This window comes from Bubalus bubalis, chromosome 4, assembly GCF_019923935.1.
Source record: "Bubalus bubalis isolate 160015118507 breed Murrah chromosome 4, NDDB_SH_1, whole genome shotgun sequence".
Lineage (NCBI taxonomy): Eukaryota > Metazoa > Chordata > Mammalia > Artiodactyla > Bovidae > Bubalus > Bubalus bubalis.
In genome coordinates this window covers 129,740,736-129,763,000 of record NC_059160.1, presented here as the reverse complement: position 1 = coordinate 129,763,000, position 22,265 = coordinate 129,740,736, and the positions used below count along the sequence as shown (strand labels likewise).

At 37.4% G+C, this 22,265-nt stretch overlaps 1 protein-coding gene across 1 annotated transcript in view; it reads right to left on the bottom strand.

The window, feature by feature from the left end:
* RYR2 (ryanodine receptor 2) overlaps positions 1-22,265 on the bottom strand; it is an 829,832-nt gene that overhangs the window by 173,060 nt on the left and 634,507 nt on the right. Inside the window, exons 57-62 of the mRNA XM_045165522.1 lie at positions 19,562-19,639; positions 17,817-17,892; positions 12,405-12,528; positions 11,731-11,846; positions 8,398-8,462; positions 5,865-5,986 (exon numbers count right to left, since the gene is read on the bottom strand). Of these exons, the coding sequence (XP_045021457.1) occupies positions 5,865-5,986; positions 8,398-8,462; positions 11,731-11,846; positions 12,405-12,528; positions 17,817-17,892; positions 19,562-19,639 (581 nt within the window). The remainder of the gene's footprint in view (positions 1-5,864; positions 5,987-8,397; positions 8,463-11,730; positions 11,847-12,404; positions 12,529-17,816; positions 17,893-19,561; positions 19,640-22,265) is intronic.

Sequence of the window (22,265 nt, the reverse complement as noted above, 5' to 3'; positions counted from 1 at the left end):
TCACCCTCTCTAGTATTAGGGTGAAACATTCTGAGATGATGTTGAATTTGTAATACGCGGATCATGTTGTAACCTGATTAATCTAAACCTGGGATGTTTTGTGATGATGGGAAACAGAATTGCTCTGTATCCCAGTCCCATTAGATCACATTTATGTCTGAGAATCTGTCACAGAAAAATGACTTCTTATGATATCAGCTGTTTCCTAACCCTGTTGTTAGTTGCTCAGTCGTGTCTGAAGTGCTCACTCTTTGCGATCCTGTGAACTGAAGTCTGCCAGGCTCCTCTGTCCATGGGGATTCTCCAAGCAAGAACACTGGAGTGAGTTGCCATTGCCTTCTCCGATTCCTAACCCTAGTCATTCCTAATTAGTAACAGATGCGTCACCAGAGAGACATACAGATATATGTTGGGTTGGCCAAAAAGTTCATTCCAGTTTTTTCAGGACATATCGTATAGATGGGAAAACCTGAATGAACTCTTTGGTAAACCCAATGGAAAGCTGCTGCTAAGTTGCTTCAGTCGTGTCTAACTCTGTGTGACCCCATAGACAGCAGCCCACCAGGCTCCCCCGTCCCTGGGATTCTCCAAGCAAGAACACTGGAGTGGGTTGTCATTTCCTTCTCCAGTGCATGAAAGTGAAAAGTGAAAGGGAAGTCGCTCAGTCGTGTCTGACTCTTAGGTCCTCAAAAAAGACAAATCATATCTCTCCCTTTCTGTGCTATCCCCTTTCAGGGTGTAGTTCCCGTGCAAACTCTAGGTCTGACTATTATCAGTGCTAACCTATAGTTTCTTTAAAGCACTTTCCATAATCCTGTTACTCCCTTTCCCTGTACCCTTCACTACTAACATACTTAAGAATTCAAAATGCATCTGCAGCTTCCTTCCTGATTCTCTGCCTTGTGAGTGTCCTTTCCACCCCTCAAGGCTTCTCCTTGAAGTTCTCAATACCCTCCAAATAGTTCATCTAATAACCTCTTTTTCAGCCTCCATCCTGCAGAGCTCTCCACAGTACTTGGCATCATTAACTACTCACTTCTGTGAAACTCTGGTCTCTGTTTTATAGTATTATTTCCCACTTATTTGCTAATGAATTGTTCTCTCTGTTCTTCAAATATCCACTTCTGAAAACCCTCCAAGTGTAACAATTCTCCAAGTTTTGGTGTTCAGCCCCCTTGGTTTCCTCTTGCTTTCCAAGCTTCAAGCATTAGATGGGTATAGATTGTCCCCAAATACATCATTTCTTCCCCTGTTCTCTCCAATACCAAACACCTATTTCTCACATCCTGCTGTACACTTCCAGCTAAAATGACCTGTTAGCACTTACTTCTTCTTCCAGAAACACCAGTTTAAACAAACTCAAGCTCTTCTCAAAACTGTGTTGTGCTGTGCTAAGTTGCTTCATTTATGTCCGACTCTTTGCAACCCCACTGACTGAAGCCCACCAGGCTCCTCAGTCCATGAGATTCTCCAGGCAAGAATACTGGGGTGGGTTGCCATTTTCTTCTCCAGAGGATCTTCCCCACCCAGGGATTGAACCCATCCCTCTTATGTCTGCTTCTTTGGCAGGCGGGTTCCTTACCACTAGCGCCACCTCAGTTCAGTCGCTCAGTCATGTCTGACTCTTTGTGACCCCATGGACTGCAGCATGCCAGGTCTCCCTGTCCATCACCAACTCCTGGAGCTTACTCAAACTCATGTCCATAGAGTCAGTGCCATCCAACCATCTCATCCTCTATCATCCCCTTCTCCTCCTGCCTTCAATCTTTCCCAGCACCAGGGTCTTTTCAAATGAGTCAGCTTTTTGCATCAGGTGGCCAAAGTATTGGAGTTTCAGTTTCAGCATCAGTCCTTCCAATGAACATTCAGGACTGATTTCCATTAAGATGGACTGGCTGGATCTCCTTGCAATCCAAGAGACTCTCAAGAGTCTTCTCTAACGCCACAGTTCAAAAGCATCAATTCTTCAACATTCAGCTTTCTTTATAGTCCAACTCTCACATCCATACATGACCACTGGAAAAACCATAGCCTTGACTAGACGGACCTTTGTTGGCAAAGTAATGTCTCTGCTTTTTAATATGCTGTCTAGGTTGGTCACAGCTTTTCTTCCAAGGAACAAGTGTCTTTGAATTTCATGGCTGTAGTCACCATGTGCAGTGAGTTTGGAGCCCCCCAAAATAAAGTCTGTCAGTGTTTCCATTGTTTCCTCAAAACTAGTTCTTCTGAAGTATCTTGCTTTCATTAGTCACACCAGCATTGTTCTAACCACTCAGTAGAGAAACTTCAGCCCCACGTCGGCCTTCTCTTGTTTCTCTGCCACAAGACTCACTACTGAGGCACGCTGGTTTCCTCCTTCTGTGTTTCTCACACACAGCCTCTTTCTGTATTAATGTCTCCTCTGCATTCCCAGCGCTTTATATATGGCTCCAATGACACTCATCACAACGTAGTATATGGCCTAGCTCTATATGTATGTGTCTATTCAGCTGTACTTCTAAGTCCATTAAAGCTAGGAACTGTGCCCTCGTACCTGTGTGTTTATCCTCAGACCTAGGATAGCGTCTTGTACCCAGCGGGCATTCAGAACACTTGCTGAACAAACCCAAGGGTAGCACCACCTACTGGAGGCATCACTTCTGTTACAACAGCCTGCATCCCTGTCATAGCTCTGAACGGCTGCTGTGGTCTCCTAGCCATGCCACTCTTATAAATCCCACTTTTGCTGCCAGGCTGTTCTCAATTCTTCTATTTAAAAAGCATTAATGTCTTCTTAGTGCTCATGAATTATTTAAAAAAATTTTTTTTAAAAAAAGCAAAATTAAATTTTATTCTGACTGCTACTATCAATTACAGTGTTCCATAATCTATATAACCTACATTTCCCCTAAATGACCCAGCTTCTACTCTTTATGTTGTTTTCTAAAAAATATCCCCCTTTCTTAATCTCTGATCTGCATGTTTCTAAGATCATCTTTGACTGTCATGACTTCCATACATCTCTAAGCCCATCCATACCGATCCAAAGGAGTCTTACTTTATTTGGAATCCCATAGCACTGCTTGGCTTTCTGCTATTGGGACTATATGTATTCCCATACACTCAGCCACTGCCATGAACACTCCTGAAGTACAGCAGAGCAATAAATGCTTGATATATAATTTCTAGTGCCAGAAGGTATTCAAACAACTAATGGGAACAACTTGGTTTTAACTGTGGAAAAGTTAACTTAGACCCACTCAACTATAGCTACACACAGCTATTAAATCATGGCAATGCTTATTATGTGTATGAAGCTATGCTTGTATGTTCACAGTAGCAGGGTCAGTTTTTTTTAATCTATTTTTTTCTTTTTCTTTCTTTTTTTTTTTTTTTTACTTATTTTAGTCACTAAAGTAATACTTAGCTGAAGTGGTACAAAATCAGATTTATAAATTTCAGTGATTCCACTTCAACATGCCAAACACATTGTTTGTTTTCATTAATGTGGTAATGATGTTGGTTATTTTAAAACATACTTTTATGATTATTAAGGTAAGATTTTTTTTCATTTTAAAAACTTAGAAAACACATAAAAATAGTAATACAAAATCTACATGTACTACATAAAGAAAACTACCATTAACATTAAATTTATCCCTTACCACTACTTTTCTATACCTAAATATTTAGTTTAAAAAAAAATCCAGATCAATACTATTTGAACATGTATTTTATTTTTTAAATAATTTCCCTAAGTTGTCACATATTTATATCCATCATCATTTTAATGACTGGACAACATGTACCATAATTTGCTTATCATCACCTTATTCATTTTTCCACTCTGATTTTTTTTCTCTCTGAGCTTAAGTTCAACCTATGTTTGGCACAAAAGTACTGTAAAGAAATCAGTTACTTTTCCTATTATATCTCTCATTTCTGTGTGTTGGAATTTTAATGGCATATATTCCTTTTGGAAGTGGTCACTGGAGAAGTAAAACTTATCAACCCTCTTTCCAAGAGGTGAAGAAAAATTTGAAGATGAAACCATTAAAAACTGGGGAAGTATTACTATAAGGGCCCCAAACTACATCAATGGAGGCTAGCACAGACTCATGCTATTTTCTGATTTATTATATGAGGGATATATTTGGTAAAGGAAAATTAGTTACTTCTATAGTTAGTGAATTATTCTCAGAGTAAGACTAAAACTGAAATGGCGATAACAAAACCCAAAAGGGGAGGGGAAAGAGCAGAATTCACACATTTTTTTAAATTTCCCCCCTATATTCTCTAATTATATTGTGTTCACTTATGTAACTGAATGTCATTAAATTAACACCACCTGTAAGAACAGAGTTTCTGTTACAAAAGGCTAACTGGCCAGAGACGACCAGGTGACTGTGCAGTTGCCTTGGTTTCAGTGTTTAAGGGTAGCGCTGCACTGGTGCTCTTCCATCTGTGTGCATTCAAGTGTCCACAGGGGGACATGGGGCCAGCGATGTGGATGAGTGCATGTATGAAATGAGGCGGGAAGGGTCCCTCTCTCTCCCAGAGAAGATGGAAAGAAGGCCAGGCCCAAGTGGGCAAGGGATGAAATTTGCATCTTGGAAAATAGTTCTTCCTTCTCTTTTCTTCCGGTAACACAGTTGGTGTAAACAAAGTAAGCCACTGGGATGGATTCTCCGTTATCTTTATCAGCTTCACAAGAACCTTATTATTTGAAGGAGTTTGGAAACTTTTTTAATGCTGTTGCAATCCTACATCACATAACTGGCTACTTATTGCTTGGTAAAACAGGCAATAAACAAACTCAAGAGATGAGCTTAACATCCCACCCCCAGTGTTATATAACAAAGGAATCTTATTTATTTTTTACCCTCTGGTGGCAGGCTATATTCAATCTCATCTCATTCTGTTCAATAGGCTGATATTGCACTGCCATTCAGCATATTATTAAAGTCAAGTCCATGCTATGACTCTAAAACTGCTCTAAAATGTCTTAAAAAAAAAAGAGGCTTGTTTTCCAAGCAAGGTACTGTTGACAGATAGATAGACACTGTGAGATAATAAATGCATATTCTTTTAAAACATTAAACCTGTGATAATTTTGCTAAACAGCAATAGATAGATAAAAAGAAAGTGAAGTCCAAGGAACCTCCTGTATTCTGCTTTATACACGGTACTCATTTTCACAGAAATTTTTTTCAATACAATCTAAAAGCTTGGTATAGACTCCTGAGCAATGTAATACAGAAGCAGACTTTCTCAGGAATTGATTCTCATGCATCCTAACTTCTGGCAGAATTTTGAGGACTCGGACTTGAAATTGCCAGCAGAATCACAAATCTAAAGAATATTTAGGTTTAAACATAAATGAGAAAGCACGACTAGGATGTGGCTTGAGTGGTGTGAATGGAAAACCTCAGAAAGTATATATGTTTACATCATTTTATCCCAGGATTGGTAATAATTTTTTTCATTTAAAATTATAATCACTGTAAATGAGATCTTGCCCTCCTGAAAAACACAGGCTGGCAAAAATATTAGATTTGAAAAAATTTTAATGAAACCAATGTTAAGAGCATCATTTATCAAAAATACTAATATACTGATGTATCTCTAGTCTCTACTTGTGGATTCTGAACTGTGTGTTTTTATTCCCTCAACTCAGTATTATATTTAGCAGTAAAATATAAGAAAATTCAATACCTAGAACACATGTATTAACTTGCCCAAACCATCATCTTTGTAGCATTTGATTCCCAGGGGCCAAGGAAGATGGGTAAACGCTCTGCATGCTCCTACTTCAAGATCCTGAGATACTCTTTCTCAAATGCAAATACACTTAAACAATAGTCTTTATTTTTATAGCTGTTTACCTAGTCACCATTTCTTTCTCTTTGTTTGATGCATGTCCTCCAGAACAGAGAGGTCTGCTTGCTGCAGATAAGAAGTATAAACGGTGGTTTTTGAAATACTGATCAATTAAAGGAAGAACGACCTGAAAGAAAGGAAAAGAGAACAGATCTACACAGTGGAATCTTTTGGGGGACCAATGCATGCTGAGTCTTTGGTGCAGGCAGAGCTCTGTTCACATGCAATGAGTCCCCAACATTCACAGCCATGCCAGTCAGCACCATTTCAGAGTATCCCTCTCTGCTCTCTCCAGTCCATGTGTGTGTGTGTGTGTGTGTGTGGTGGGGGGATGCAGGGGTAGGTTGGGGTGGGGTGTCATTATGAAAAACACACTGAATTTTCAGTGTTTGAAATTAGTCTCAATACTTTCTCAAAATGAAGTAGTCTTAATATTTTCACACACTGCAGTTCTGTGCCCAAAAGATTCAACGGCAATCAAGGATGACCTTCTATGGAGTCTCTACTATGTCTGAGGACTGTATCTGACATGCTATAATCCCATGTGTCCCAGTGACCACTTTGTATGGTAGGTGTTATCAACTCTGTTTTCGAGGTTGAAGATGGAGATGAAGATAAATTGAGATGAAGACAGTGAATGATTTACTCAGCCACATCGCCACTTACCGACTTACAAAGTTCTTCATCCCTGGCCTTGATCAAAGCCTACCTCTCAATTCTGCACGCTAATCCTGCTGGCCTTTGTCCAATCGCCCCTCCCCCATCCACAGGCTGTATACATGCCATGCCCTCTGTCTGAAATGTCCTTCCCACGCCCTGTAACCACCGAGTCACTCCACCCCTCCTGCAGGCCTCAGCGCAGTAGCACTTCATCAGGTAAGCCTTTGCTGGCCTATCAATGACATAAACTCCCCATATCCTCTGGTCCTCTAATATCATTTGCAATTTTATATTTTATTTGTGTGACTTTGGATTAGTCTGTCTCCCTAAGCGTCTATAAGGTTCATGAGAGATAAAAACATTTTGGGGATTGTTTAAACCCCTCTCTTGGCCTCTATGACCCCTGCTTGCTCTGTTTCATTTATCAATGATTCACTTGTACCTAGGACTTTGCTGCAAACCTGCCGTAAGCACTAGATATATATTCATTGAATAAATAAATGAAAAAGGTGATAATAATAGGCATTATCAGTATTTAGACTCTAGTCTAAATCTAGTTTTTTTCCTACATGGTATATTTTAAATAATATATTTATTATTTTTTAATAATAGGAATACACAAGTTTCCAGTGATCTGCCTAAAAAGTTGTGACATTGCCTGAACTTAGCAACTGACATATAATAGGTACTCAGTAAATATGTGAATGAATGAATCACAGAGTAGAAATTAAGCCTCATTAGGCATCTGCAAACAAAATCACTAGGAGTGCTGAGCACGCTGGCAATGGTATACAAGAATGTATTCTAAATGCATGATTAGAGGTCATGAATACAGCATTTCTTGATCACTGGTTATCAAGGAGGATTACACCCTGGTAGAACAGATACCTAGCAATGTGCAGCCTAAGACAAACTTCAGATGACTGATACGGACTTTGGGTGCTATACTGAATGCAAAGAACAGACAGGAGAAATTTCCCTTATAATAAAGAATAACAATTCTGAAAACATAATAGAAGCCAAATATTAATCAATCAAAATAACATGGCCTTTTACAGATGACCACATACAAGTACTTTGAAAGGAACCTGACAGAAATAATCAGGTCTTCAGGTTAACTAAAACATGTTGTAAATAGGAAAGCTTCCCAAGGGAATTCTGTCTTTGTGACGCTGAATCTATATCCTTGTAGGCTAATGCATGACACAGACCAGACACACAGTAAACACTGAGTAAGTGAATGGACCCAACGTGGAGACTCTGCAACTCTTCATCTCTTTCCTGTACTGGCTGAAAGGAAGTCAGGAATGTTTCAGACATAGAGCAGAGTTTTGCTGAATTCATATTAAGTGGAATAAATAAAAATGATAGGCTATACTCTAACCATGAACAACTGATCCTGTCTGAGCTTCAGTTTTCCTTTTCTGAGTAGGACTCAGGCTTCACAATAAAGACTCTATACTATAGGCTATAACATAATCATTAAAAATTAACTCAGGCTTTTCCTCTTTAATGAAGAAATATGCATCTAAAATTTTAAAGTCAGATCAATATTCAAATGTTAGGAAGTAGCTATTTCTCCTTTAGTCATATGATGAAGCCAAAAAAAGAGAACTTTGAGTCAAACTTCATAGAGAACAAAGTCATTTGAGGAATACCGTACGGAGAGCAGAACAAGTTATTTTAAGTATGACCAAGGATGCTGGGAGCAAATTTATCCTACATGATTCATGCAGTTATTTTCGTGCCACAGAATATTTACTTAGAGGAGAATTCATATTTGTAGACAAGTGCATTCTGCAAAGAGGCGACTATCTAAAGAGTATATTTGGTAAACAAACATATTGAAGGAAAAACAAGACAGATTGTATACTGTACTTTAGCAAAGAACTTGATTTCTTGTTCATAAGGGAAATGTTCTCCTTTGCTTCTGCTGCCACCATCTGTAGACATGAAGAGTTTTTTAGGTACATGTTGCACTTCAAACACTGCAAAATATTCACCCAAAACGCAAAGTTTAGAACACACTGCTAAACGTGTTACCCTCCTAAACTGAACACAAAGAGAGAAAGGTTAACCTTAGCAGTGTCATTAATGAAAAAAAAAAAAAGATGAAAAATGTACCCAAGTCAAAATAAAAAAGCTTTTGAGACAGCCCACACATGTGGTTACAATCACAAACTTCCGATATAACTCTGAGATCTTATTAACATGTACTGAGAAAACTGGAATAAAGTAAAAAGTCCACATTTTTAGCAGTAAAATCCCACATTTTCTTTCAGTGAGAAAGAAGCTCACAGAGGTAAGAAAAGTGAGTAGAGAAGTGTTTTTAAATAAACAAAATTCATTAGATTTTAATACTAGTCTCCAAAAAGATAGTTACTTCTTGGTGTGACAAAGCTAAAGCTATTAATATTAATATACCAAAGGAAAAATTGCAGGAAGCCAGTGCCTGTGATGAGGGGGAGGACTACAATTATAATACTAGGTTGGAAAATTAACATTCTGCTAAAGAACAAAGAAGTTCACCAATGTCAAAAGATAATCTCCATAAGCAAAGGAAAAATCCCCAAAGTTACCCCATGTATAGAAAATGAGTTCAAGGTTAAGAACTGATTGACCTAATGTATTTAGCTTAAAAGGTGGCCTTTCCTCATTCCCTCATGCATACAGAAGAGATTTCATGCATACTGAAGAGGTAGTAATAAACTATAATAATCACAACGATATGCAGAACAGATTGGAGAGCTAAGAATTTCAGAACTGGATATAAGGATTTAGTAAAATTTGTAAGCAGAGCTTCCATATTTTATAAGAATCAAACTGACTTTTCCTTGAAAAAGTTCTTTTGCAAAGAGAAATAAAAACAATTGAAAATAGGCTTTTAAATTTTTAAAGACACAAATTTGGCATAAGTTTTAGATAACCTAGGTAATATTTTGTAAAATGAGACAATGATCTTCTCATGAATAAGTAAAAGAAAATTATGTATTTTTAACATTTAAGAATTTCATTTTTTAAATCAACTTGGCACTAAATCTCTCTCAAACATTTGCACAATGGTTGGATCTACCTAAGGGGCTTCTCAAATAAATGTTATTCAGACAGAATTTTGTACCTATCTAAATCTTACCACACTTCAAAGCATTAAATAGGAAATATTTTTCCATTAATTACACATTTTAATAAAAATGCTTATGCAGAAACTATGAAAGGATTTGGAGAGAGGATGATCTATGATATAACACAAAAATTAGAAAAGGCACATGCATATTCTTATCGGCACCATGAGTCTATGTTTAAGAATGGCTATATTAAAGATGTGTTGCAAAGGCAATAATCATAAAAATTTGGGATTTTAGTAACAGTGGAAAATGAAAATAAATGACTGTATAGACAATCTCAACTCTGTCTGATCCTCTAACAGAGTTCTTATACATAACTTGCTTTTCAGTCATCTGAAAAAGGAACGACTAACATCAGCAATTGTAAGCAAACAAAAAACTAATTTTGTTGGGCTCTATTCTAATCTAACCTTATTTCTCCCCAGAATTCTGTCTACAAGACCTTCTCCTATAGAAAAAAAAGAAATGTGTGAAGTAGGTGAACTTGCCCTGTAGTAAGCTTCTCACCACTTCTTATACAGAAACACTGTCCTAGGATGTTCATTCAGAAACTGGAATATAGCACGACTAAAGTCTAAACAAATTTCATCCTTCAACGTTCTGTTTCTGTTATCCATAGGGAGGCAAGAGAAAAGTTTGCTTTTCTTGTTCCCTTCTCCAAATGATCACTCTTTTTTCCCCTCTTCTCCTTTCTCTGGTCAAAACGAAGGCTGGATGCCAGAATTGCTGTTCATTCATATACTCTTAAATGTGGATTAGAAATGTCAACATTTAAGTTTGTGCATAAAAGCTTCAAAAATCCACCATGGCCTCATGCTTGTTCTCTGGTGAAATATCATTGAGGGCAATTTGGCTATTAGTCAGGATGACTACCATATTTGAAAAAATACTGATGGATGACATACAAAGAGATTGCATATTATGGATTAGTTTATATAATTGGTCTTTATGAAAAAGTTGGTTAAGAGATCAAAAATATAGCATTTGTACTGTAGATAAGGAGGCAGGTTGAAAGACAGGAAGGTTCTCTAAGAGACTGATGCTCAAACTGAATATCTCTAATCATATCTGGGATCCAGGGACCCAGCAACAAGAAAATATCAGAGCTCAAATTTCTATAAACTTTAATCTGATGCTATGCTGAAAACTAAGCATAAATCCTAAGATAACAGCAGCAAAAAGAGCCCCTGGTTAGGAGGGATCTTTTGCTGATGTATTGCTATGAGACCTAGGACTATGGACCCCAAGGAAAGGGGCTGAAAACCGAAAGAATGTGGGTTAAAAAAACCAAAATAAAAACAGAAATACAACCCTAAAAGTGGAAAAGAAAATAAGATGACCACCAGCAGAGCACACAGTTTTTCAAAAAGGACAAAACTCTACTCTTTATATCTAATACCAACCAGTGGCTGGAATGGGATCTGACATGAAGGTAAGTCATTAACAACTTGAATTTTAATTCAACAATGCTGAGGACAAACACAAAATAAGAGAAGTGAGAGGAGGCTGTCTTGATGATCTGATTCAAATCTACGATTTAAATTAAGGAGTTCTTTTTGTACTTAAATGTCACTGAGCCAGATGGAGAAGAGGTCTTTCCTTTCACCCTAAGGGGATAATAAAGTTTCGCATTGCTGATACTCTAGTACAAATGTGTGTTCCTGCAAAGGCTAAACTTGAGGACTTTCCATTGTCTAGACATTTGGAGAATCCAAAGAGTTTTAGTTCCTTTTTTAAAAGAGCAGAACAATTAATTTCATAAGGAAGGATTTAACTGTACCTTAAAATTTGATGTCCATCCAATGTATCTTTCAAAATGAAAAATCAATGCCAATATACATTTTAAGGAGAAAAGAATTGCATGTTAGAATTTTTTTAAAGTTCTCAAAATTTACCCATCCTTAAAAAATGAGTTTTCCTATTGACTTTTAGACTCAAGTTAATATTAGGATGGATATAAAAATGTTTACACCATCAGGAAACAGACCATAAGCATCCCAGTGGTCTATGCTGTTCTAGATCCTGATGTTGTAAATAACAAACATAACAAAAACTGGGCTGTTAGTAACAGGACCATGGTACCTACCAAACTCCAGGATATACTGATGGGCCTCGTCTACATAGCGAATGAGTTGCTGAAGGAAACTATAGGCAAATCGTTTCTCAATAGAAGGTGTGTCCAGTTCCAGGTCTTTGAACCCTCTAGGATGGCAAAAACAAAAAATGGAAACCAACATCTAACAAAGACTATTAGAAGGCAAGGTAAAAACAAAATATATTTTGTTAAATATCTACATACAGAGAGGTATCTTAACATTTTACATATAGCAATATACACATTTATACACAGATATAGATACATTTGCAAGGTTAGCTAATATTTTATAGCTAAAATAAATTATAAAAAATACTTTGCATATAAGAAGCTGTACTTAATAAATATTACTATACAATAAGATCTTGCATTTAAAAATACAGACTGTCATTTCTGCCTAGAGATTTTGCCTAAATGATGAATGGAGACTTGACATAAAAAGTGCAGGGAACTCAATTATATGGCAGCTAAGGGCATTAATGTTTTCAACATGTATATTTTGAACACACTAAATAGAGCTCTGACATTTAAAGAGGCCACGGAGCTCATTTTCAGCATTAAATCTGACAGGGCTAATTGAATATTCAGTCTTATAACAAGTCTTATAACAGTCTTATAACAAGTCTTATAACACCTACTTATAACTGGAGTAGGTGTGCTTTTACCTGGATACAGCATAGCCATTGATCTGCAGGAACTTGAGGATGTCCTGTGCTTTTTCCCTATCCTTGGCTTTCTCTTTGGCCGTCAGTGTATCATAAGGTACCAGTAAGGGATGGTTTCCACCTCCTAAGAGGATGTCAAGATGAGAACACAGCATAGTATTTAGAAAATAATCTGAAATGAGATATGGGTGCATTTGGGCTTCCCTAGTAGCTGAGATGTAAAGAATCTGCCTGTAATTCAGGAGACCTGGGTTCAATCCCTGGGTTGGGAAGAATCCCCTAGAGAAGGGAATGGCTACCCACTCCAGTTATCTTGCCTGAAGAAGGACAAGAGGAGCCTGGCAGGCTACAGTCCATGGGGTTGCAAAGAGTCAGACACAACTGAGCGACTAACACTTTCACTACTTTCACAACAGAATTTTCACTTTCACTACAGAATTCCTGGTATCCTCTAATTATACATAGGATACATAGGACTCATCCAAGACTTTTCTCTCTAGTGCCTTTAATGCTCCAATTAATTTAGGAAACCTGTTCAAAAAAGACTATGCATATGCCTTCTAAGATGCAACTAAAGCATGAACATAAAGACACCTGTAGTATCAGGTGCCAAAGACATCTAGAGTCACACAAGAAGGAAAAAGAGGCCACATTTTCCTTCCTGCTCAAATGAACTCTGAATGCAGAGTGTACTATGCACTAAAATTTGCACAGCCGGATCCAGTAAAATTACAAGGCAGGTTTCAAGCAAAATGCTTCATTTTCTAATGCACAGAGAAAAGAGAAAAAAATTGTCTTAAATACGTAATTTTCACTATGCCTTCCAGATCAGAAAGTACTTTATCGTCTTTGTTGTTGTTGTTTAGTCACTAAGTCTGACTCTTTTGTGCCCCATGGACTTCAGCTCTCCAGGCTCCACTGTCCCTGCAATTCTCCAGGCAAGAGAACTGGAGTGGGTTGCCATTTCCTTCTTCAGGGGATCTTCCTGGTCCTGGGTCTTCTTCATTGCAGGCAGAGTCTGCCACTGAGCCACAGGGAGCCTACTTTGCAGTCACATATTTCTAAACACACAAAACTCAGACTGTTAAGGTACAAGTTGATTGCTGTTAATTATCTAACAGAAGTAGCATATGTAATTGATTGACTTGGAATTCTGGCAAGAATCTAAGTTTCTAGCATACCTCTTCTGATAAGAAATACTAAAAGCATTCTTTTAGATTTAAAAATTCTGGGAAGCATTTAAATTTTAAAAAATCTGACCAAGAGAAAACCATTTATAAAACTATAGATTTTGTAAAAATGTTTGCAAAAATTATAAAAATTTCAAAAGATTGTATCCAGATGTAAAGGTCTGTTACAAGGAACACTATTAAAGTAGCAGCAAAAAGAATAGCTTGGTATGTCCCAGATTAAAAGTTTAAAAAACACATAAAGGAATATATTTTACATGAGATGCTGAAATTCCTTGAAATATAACTGCTAAGGAAACTCCAGAATAAAAATAACTGAAATGACTATTTTGTTTGAATTACAATGAAACATAAAGCCTATGAAAAGTCCAATGGGGTTAAGTCAGGAGTTCCAGAACAATCATAAATGTTGAATTGGCCCTCAAAAAAGAAATAAGCAAACAAAAGGACAAAGGAGAATATGCGATGCTCTCCTAGAGCTTGCTTGGACTGAGAGTGCCATCTACAGAAATGTAATCACGCAATGAACCTTCTGACCATTAGGTGACACTATGTGATCGCAAACGCAAGGGGCAGTCAGGCGCTACTCCACTGTTATGAAGCATATTAAGAAGCTGTCAGTTATTTTACAGTCTGATACAATTATAACTGTCAATAGACTACAACTGTCATATGATAATACTAAAAAACATTTGGGACCAGCAAGAAGGATATGGAATAAATTACTAAGCCCGCTGAGAACAAATCTGACTTCTAGCATATTTTATGAAAAAATTTATAAAGCAAATATTTAATTTAATCACCCTGCAGTTATGACCTATTTTTGAATGCAGTTCTTCATTCCTAGGGAAACTGACAACTTAATTTGTAATCCCCAATGATTTAGGGATCAGACAGTAACAGATCATTTTGGGAAAGGTAGAGAGGCAAGGGAGGTGGGGGGAAGTGGGGAAAAAAGAGACAGAGACAGGGAGAAAGAGAAAAAAGCTTAAACTTTAAAAATCCTAAGGACACAAAGGGATTCCCTTGCAGCTCCTACATTCCGCCTGCAATGTAGGAGTCTGGGGATCAGTCCCTGGGTCAGAACGATCCCTTGGAGAGGGAAATGGCAACCCACTCCAGTATTCTTGCCTGGAGAATCCCATGGAAAGAGGAGCCTGGTGGTCTACAGTCTATGGGGTCACAAGAGTCTGACACAACTTAGCAACTAAACCACCGCCAAGGACACAAAGAACCTTCAGCCTTAGATAGGGCAGATACTTAAAGTCAGCCAGCAGACTTGAAATTATGTCCTTTGCTGTGCCACTTAGCTAAAGGGAGTGGACTACCTTGATCTGGCCCATTTATAAAAGATACTGTGTGGAAGGGAAGTAAAGAAACTAGCTTACACTTGAGAGGTGAATAAATGTTTAGTAATTTCTAGGACTCTGCCTCAAACATACAGCACCGACCGAGTGCATTCATTCATGCTAAAGGGTCAAAACTGCTTGATACCTCTGCTTTTCTTGGCTTCATGACAGATCAGAGCCCAAAATATGTGTTAGTAGGAAACAAAGAATAAAAAGGAATGCCAGATGTTTCCATTTTTCACTAATTGGGGAGCATAGATAAAATTTCTTGGACTTTCACTCCTTTATTCTATTCCTGATATACTCCTTAAACGGCCTGGTTTCCCCCAACTCTGCTAGATTCTTCAAGGAGGTTGGGAAAGCACTAAGGAATAGACAACCTGGGAGAGCAGAAGAGGAAACTTTCTCCAGATTTCTCTAAAGTGGATCCGTCTTCTGTACATAGATGTAGGGATGATAAAAAGGGCCCTGGATGGGGCCGAAAGAAAAGTGGGCGGCTTCAACACTGATCTTAATTGCCCAGGTGTCTGAAAGACTAAAGGGGTATTTCAAGTTGTTTCCTTATTATCTCTCTCAAACATCACACACACACACACACACACACACACACACACCCCATCACCATGCCCTCCCCAAGAGCTACATGCAGTAGGTGACAGGCCCCTGGTACACTTCCACCCAGATCTTCTTAAAAACAGAAGTAGAGTTGTCAAGACATGAGTTGGCTTTCTCCAGGAGAGAGACAAAGTGGAGAAAATACACCTGGAGTTTCTGTCCTAAAACTGTCCCACAGTCTCAAGCCTCTCTGGTTCCAAGACTCATTTCTCCCTTCTATCAGCCGCAATACTTAAAAGCCAAGATCCAGTGCTCTGCATTTCAACACCTCTCCTACTAGTCTGCTGTTTTAATGCTAAACAACTCACTGTCTCCTTTGAAAGGAGTAAGAATACTAATTTTGCCACCTCATCTTTTACCCTTTGCTGTAACCATGTTCGTCTTTCCACACAATGAATTTGAATCAAGACAAGCTGGATGCAGAGGTACGGATGCCTCATTTACAAGTGATGTCCTTCAAAGAAAACACTGATGGTAGGGCACTTAATGGCTGGCTCAGAAATTACAGGATAATGATGACTGTAGCGCACTTACTTAGAAGGAAGTAGTAAGATAGCTGCTTATTACTTTTTTTTTTAATTGGCGTATAGTTGATTTACAATGTTATGTTCATTTCTGCTGTATAATGAAGTCAATCATCTATGTGTGTGTGTGTGTGTGTGTGTGTATACACACATACATATACCCTCCCTCTTGGACCTGCCTCTTACCCTCCCATCCCACCACTCTAGATAATCACAGAACACCAAGCTGAGCTCCCAGCAGTATACAGCAGTTTCTCACTAGCTATCTATTTTGAAGTGAAGTGAAGTGAAAGTTGCTCAGTCTTGTCTGACTCTTTGTGACCTCATGGACTATATATAGCCCATGGAATTCTCCAGGACAGAATACTGGAGTGGGTAGCCTTTCCCTTCAGGGAATCTTCCCAACGCAGGGACTGAACCCAAGTCTTCCACAAAGAATCTGAGGGCAGATTCTTTACCAGCTGAGCCACAAGGGAAGCCCAGCTATCTATTTTACATATAGTCTGATTAATTACTTTTAATCATAACCAAACCATAGTAATTGAAACATACTTGGAAAAGAAAAACTAAATTTGTCATGTAATTTGCACATGGAACAAAGAGTAACTTTGTTAACTAGTTATGTGGACAATGCCCCAAGAACTTTACTAAGTGAAAATACTGTGACTCTGCTCTCCACCCATCCTTCTATCTATTCATACATCTATCTGTCAACCAAAGAGCTGATCATTCATTTTACAAACATTTATAGGATGTTTCTAGAAAAATGGGCCTAGCCCTAAGCCAAATTCTGGAAGAGGCAATTTTGGTACATGAAATTCTCTCTGTTCATTCCTATGACCACTTTTAATTTGTGTGATTCTGTTTCCCAGTGCTTAGTACCTGGTACTATCCTCCAATGAAACCTATTCCTTTCATTATGACATATTCTCACTCTTCAAAATGATCTTCCTCCATACTTTTACCTATATCAATAAGTAAGAAATAGAGCTTCCTGGTATCCAGAGCTATACAATAAGGATGACAAAAATCATAAAAGTTACAGCCCTGAGCTTGAATTATATTTTCATTGGGGAAAAGAAACCCACATAGAAGATAATAAGAGAACACACACAAACATAAACAATATGCATATAATCTAATGCTGAATAAATAACAATGAAAGAGATGATCAGTACAAGATGCATGTAACTGAACAAAATATTTATGCAAATATTACATACTTATTTTTGAGAAATATAATTTTCTTAATAAATTAAGAAAAGATTTTAGAAATGACTAAGGGAATATTAGGTCATTTTAGTATTCAACAAAAACAGCAGGAAAGGGCAAGCAAAGGCATGTAAGAGACAGTACACAACTGGACTGAACAAAACAATGAGGCCGAGGATAGGAGATACAATGAAATAAGAGAAATATTTAGGCTGGGGTGGAATCATTGAAGGAGATCTAATTAATTAAAAGGATGAGAAATATAGATATCTACAGGCTAAAATGGACAAGAGAGACCATTTGATGGGCCATCAAAATTCTGAGACATCAGGAACTATATATTAGCAATAAGGAATCAGGAAATAGCATTTCCACCTTGAAACTATTATAACTATATTTGAACCATTCTAATAAACTAAAGATATAATGAGCTCTTGTGCCAAAAAGACTACTTTATCCTTATCGTACGTTCATAGACTCAACCTCTGGTCATTTTTTAACAAGGATTTTTAAAAATATTACCTTTGGCCTCCAGTTCCAGTTTCTTTTTCTTTGCCCATATATTATGGTAGTTTTCAGCCATCATTTCTGCCATAGCCTTAAACAAACAAAATATTTTGCAACTAAGTTATACTTTAAAAGGATACTAGAAAAAGATAATTTTGGTTTCCAATATGTAATAACAAACATGTTTTAAATGAGTAAATTATAGTGTGTTAGTGCTAAAATACATCTAAAAGAAAATTATTTATAATCTGAAATTTCAAAGGTTTCTAATGATCTGTGAAATTATAAAGTAGTAAATAGCCAGAGATGATTCGATGGGAAAGGTCATTGTTCTTTGAAATGTTTAAAGACACGTGTTTTATTAATTTAATAATGAAACTTCAAACTAGCTACGGACTTTAAAAATATGTCCATTTACAAGTTCTTATTTCAATTTCTAAAGCTTTACAAGATGATTAAACCTTGCTGAATAAACACTGAACACAGGGAACATCCAATGAACAGATTGAATGAATGTCTGTCCCAATCTAGGTGAGAGACCTTGGAGGCTCATTAACTTTTTCTGTGGCCTTTGGACTTTGACAAGATTACCTCTAAGATTCCTTTCACTTAAGACAAGTTTACTATGTCATTTTAACACATTCATACCAGAAAATGACAAAAGGGAAGCCCAAGATTTAATAATCTTAGATTTTTATCTTTGTATACTTACTTCTCTTAGAATGATACTAACAATGCCAATGTCATTGTGTGATCATTATATTGACCTGTCAACTTATGTCCTGTGGTAACAAATTTTATCTTTTCACTCAAATCAGGCATTTCACAGTAGGCTCCTTGTTGACAAAAGAGAACTATGGCAGCAGCAAGCAAAATGTTGTCAGTTTGGTTAAATAAACAACTTATGGAGAAGACTCTTGAGAGTCCCTTGGACTGCAAAGAGATCCAACCAGTCCATCCTAAAGGAGACCAGATCTGGGTGTTCATTGGAAGGACTGATGTTGAAGCTGAAACTCCAATACTTTGGCCACCTGATGCGAAAAGCTGACGCATTGGAAAAGACCCTGACGCTGGGAAAGACTGAGGGCAGGAGGAGAAGGGGACGACAGAGGAAGAGGATGGCATCACTGATTAAATGGACATGGGTTTGGGGGGAGTCTGGGAGTCGGTGATGGACAGGGAGGCCTGGTGTGCTGCAGTTCATGGGGTCGCAAAGAGTCGGACACGACTGAGTGACTGAACTGAACTGAACAGCAGTCTCCAACATTTTTGGCAGCAGGGACTGGTTTCATGGAAGAAATTTTTCCATAGACTCAGGGGGTTCAGGATGATTTAAGCTCAATACATTTACTGTGTACTTTATTTCTATTATTATTATATCAGCTCCACCTCTGATCATCAGGCATTAGATCCCACAGGATGGAGACCTCCAACTTATAACACATATTTTTTCATGAGTAATTAAAATGATCTTTGAGCATTATAAATTACTGATTTAGTTTCTTCTTCTTCTATATAATTATATAAGGGTTTTAATAAATAGATATGATCTTTAAAGAAAATATATTATTTGAAGGAAACACCCTGAAAAAGTTCTATCAACTATCACAGCATTAAAAGCTTAGGGTACATAATCAATAAATTCCACGGACCTTCTCTATGATCAGTACATTCAATAATTCATGCTGTAAAATACATGCAGGAAATGCATGTATACTTTTTAAAAATGAAATTTGCAGAGTATTTTTAAAAGTACTCACGTGCAGATCTCTGGATAGTGTAACATTGCTCATGTCAATGGCTCGTGGGCTGTACCCATGGGCGGCATCTACAGAAACCTAGGTAATTTACAACAAATAACATCTCATGAGAAAACCCAGTGGAGAGAGATTTAAGAGTTACCATGAAAATATAAGGCAAGTAAATTCTCAAATGCACCATCTCCTCAGATAAAATGGGCTATAGCTAAACAAGCAGATTTTGCAAATGTTATCTAGCAGATTAAATTATATTTGGGTGTCTGACAATTATTTCAGGTTGAATAATACATCCCAATATCTTAGGGTCTGCCAATCCAAAGAGTTAATGCTCGGGATGTGCACAATTCTGAAATATTACTCAAGTCAAAGGATAATTGATTTCTTGAGTTTCTTATAAATTCTTATCAGCTGTAGTGAAATTTACTTCTCCTCACACAAATACTAGCTAATAAGAGGTCAGTATTTATAAATGTCTTTATAGGCCAAATAGCAAAGCCTCAGGAAAGCAACCATTCCAAAGAGGACGGTGACTCAGGATCACCTTTGTAAACCAAAATTGTGCCTAACACAAAATCTAAAATCAAAAGCATTATCTGCTCCTTGCTACCACCCCGCCCAGTACTAACCTCATTTCACATACCATACCCAACCAGGTTGCCCAGTCCAGACCCATGGCAACCACCTCTGATTATTCCTCCTCAATTGCTATTATGGATCAGTCACAAAATTCCATCTCTTCTACCACAAAAACATCTCTGCTATACAACCGCTTCCCTCCATAACCACTGTCTTTGCTCTAACTTAGATATTTAATGTTTTTGTTTTGTGGGATGTATACAACTTCTTCTAAGGAGTTTCTTTCAGCCTTCTATCTCCCCTTTCTCTGATTCCTTCTCTACTCTATTGTAAGAAATATACTTCCAAAAATATTTATTGTGTTATTCCCTGAGTTATAAGCCTTTCCACAGCGCAGTAAAAATCTGCAGGCCTGGACTAAGTCGTATTTGTCTTAGTATTCCCAGAGTCTGGCACAGGCCATCTTTCATCAAATTAGGATTATAAAATGATTGCCAATCTCACAGATATTGAGATAGAGCAATCATATGTCTTACAACTAATAAAAAAGTATTAGACTCTCTGCAACTTTTGTTGAATAAATGAATAAAATACAGCTGATGTCGATAACATTATTTGTTCCTAAAATAAAATTCTTAGTATTTAATATCCTCTTAGACCATGTTGCTTATATAACTGAAACGTATATCCTCTTGGTTTTACATTGAATTATTGAGACTGATTTAAAGAATGCAAGTAGACATCTCTCTATTCAGAGAGAGATTCTTTTAAAAGTTTTCATCACCTGTTTCTCCTCTTTATATATGCAGAAATCAGAAGACTGGCCAATTTCTTCTATAATCTCAAGTTACCTGGAATATGTACCCATTCAGAATTTAATTAACTCTAGTCTTCTTAGCAATAATAATAACAACAAATAACAATCACCATGTGAATGGTTATATATAAAGCATATAGATTATTTCATTCAAGTTTTAGAACAACTTTGAAAAGGAGATATTGCTATTTGCCACTTTAAAATGAGAAAGAAAGTGATTCAGAATAATTAAATAATTTTAATGACCATCATGTGAATAGTAAACAGCAGAATCAAGGTTTTAAATTAATTATATCTGATTCCAAAGCACTTCTCAAATATCTTAAAATGGCCCCCTGTGTCCTGCCTGATTTGGCTCCTGAGACCTCTCCTCCCATCTTGCTGTTGGTCCCTAGCTCCAACTTTACTGCATTCCTTGCTGTTTCTCACAAAGTCAGGCTACTCCCACACCTCAGAGCATGCGCATGACTTGTCACATTCTTCCCCTGGATATGTCTAACTCTCCCAACTCTATTCAATTTATCTTCTCCATGAAATCTATTCTGATAACACCATATACAATTGCAACTCATCCCCACAGGTTATTCAGCTCCCTCCTCTACACTCATAATCTGCCTTTCCATGCGGGTTTCTTTTTCCAAAATATTGATCATATTGTGATATAACATGTAATTTACTTAAATCTATTGTTTACTTTCCCCATAAGCAGGAAACTCCGTGAGAGCAGAGGTGTTTGTCTATGTTGTTCAGGGAACTATCTGAAAAGCTTAGGACAGTGCATGGAACATAGAAGGTGCTCACGAAATATCTACTGAAAGAATGAATGAATCATTCCTCTATCCTAGCCTATATTTTAGTTCAAGATAGGTAACAAAGCACAAGCTGGAATCAACATTGCCAGGAGAAATATCAATAACCTCAAATATGCAGATGACACCACACTTATGGCAGAAAGTGAAGAACTAAAGAGCCTCTTCATGAAAGTGAAAGAGGAGAGTGAAAACGTTGGCTTAAAACTCAACATTCAGAAAACTAAGATCACGGCATCCAGTCCCATTGTTTCATGGCAAATAGATGGGGAAACAATGGAAATAGTGACAGACTTCATTTTTGGGGGGCACAAAAATCACTGCAGATGGTGACTGCAGCCATGAAATTAAAAGACACTTGCCCCTTGGAAGAAAAGTTATGACCAATCTAAACAGAATATTAAAAAGCAGAGACATTACTTTGCCAACAAATGTCTGTCTAGTCAAAGCTATGATTTTTCCAATAGTCATGTATGGATGTGAGAGCTGGACTCTAAAGAAA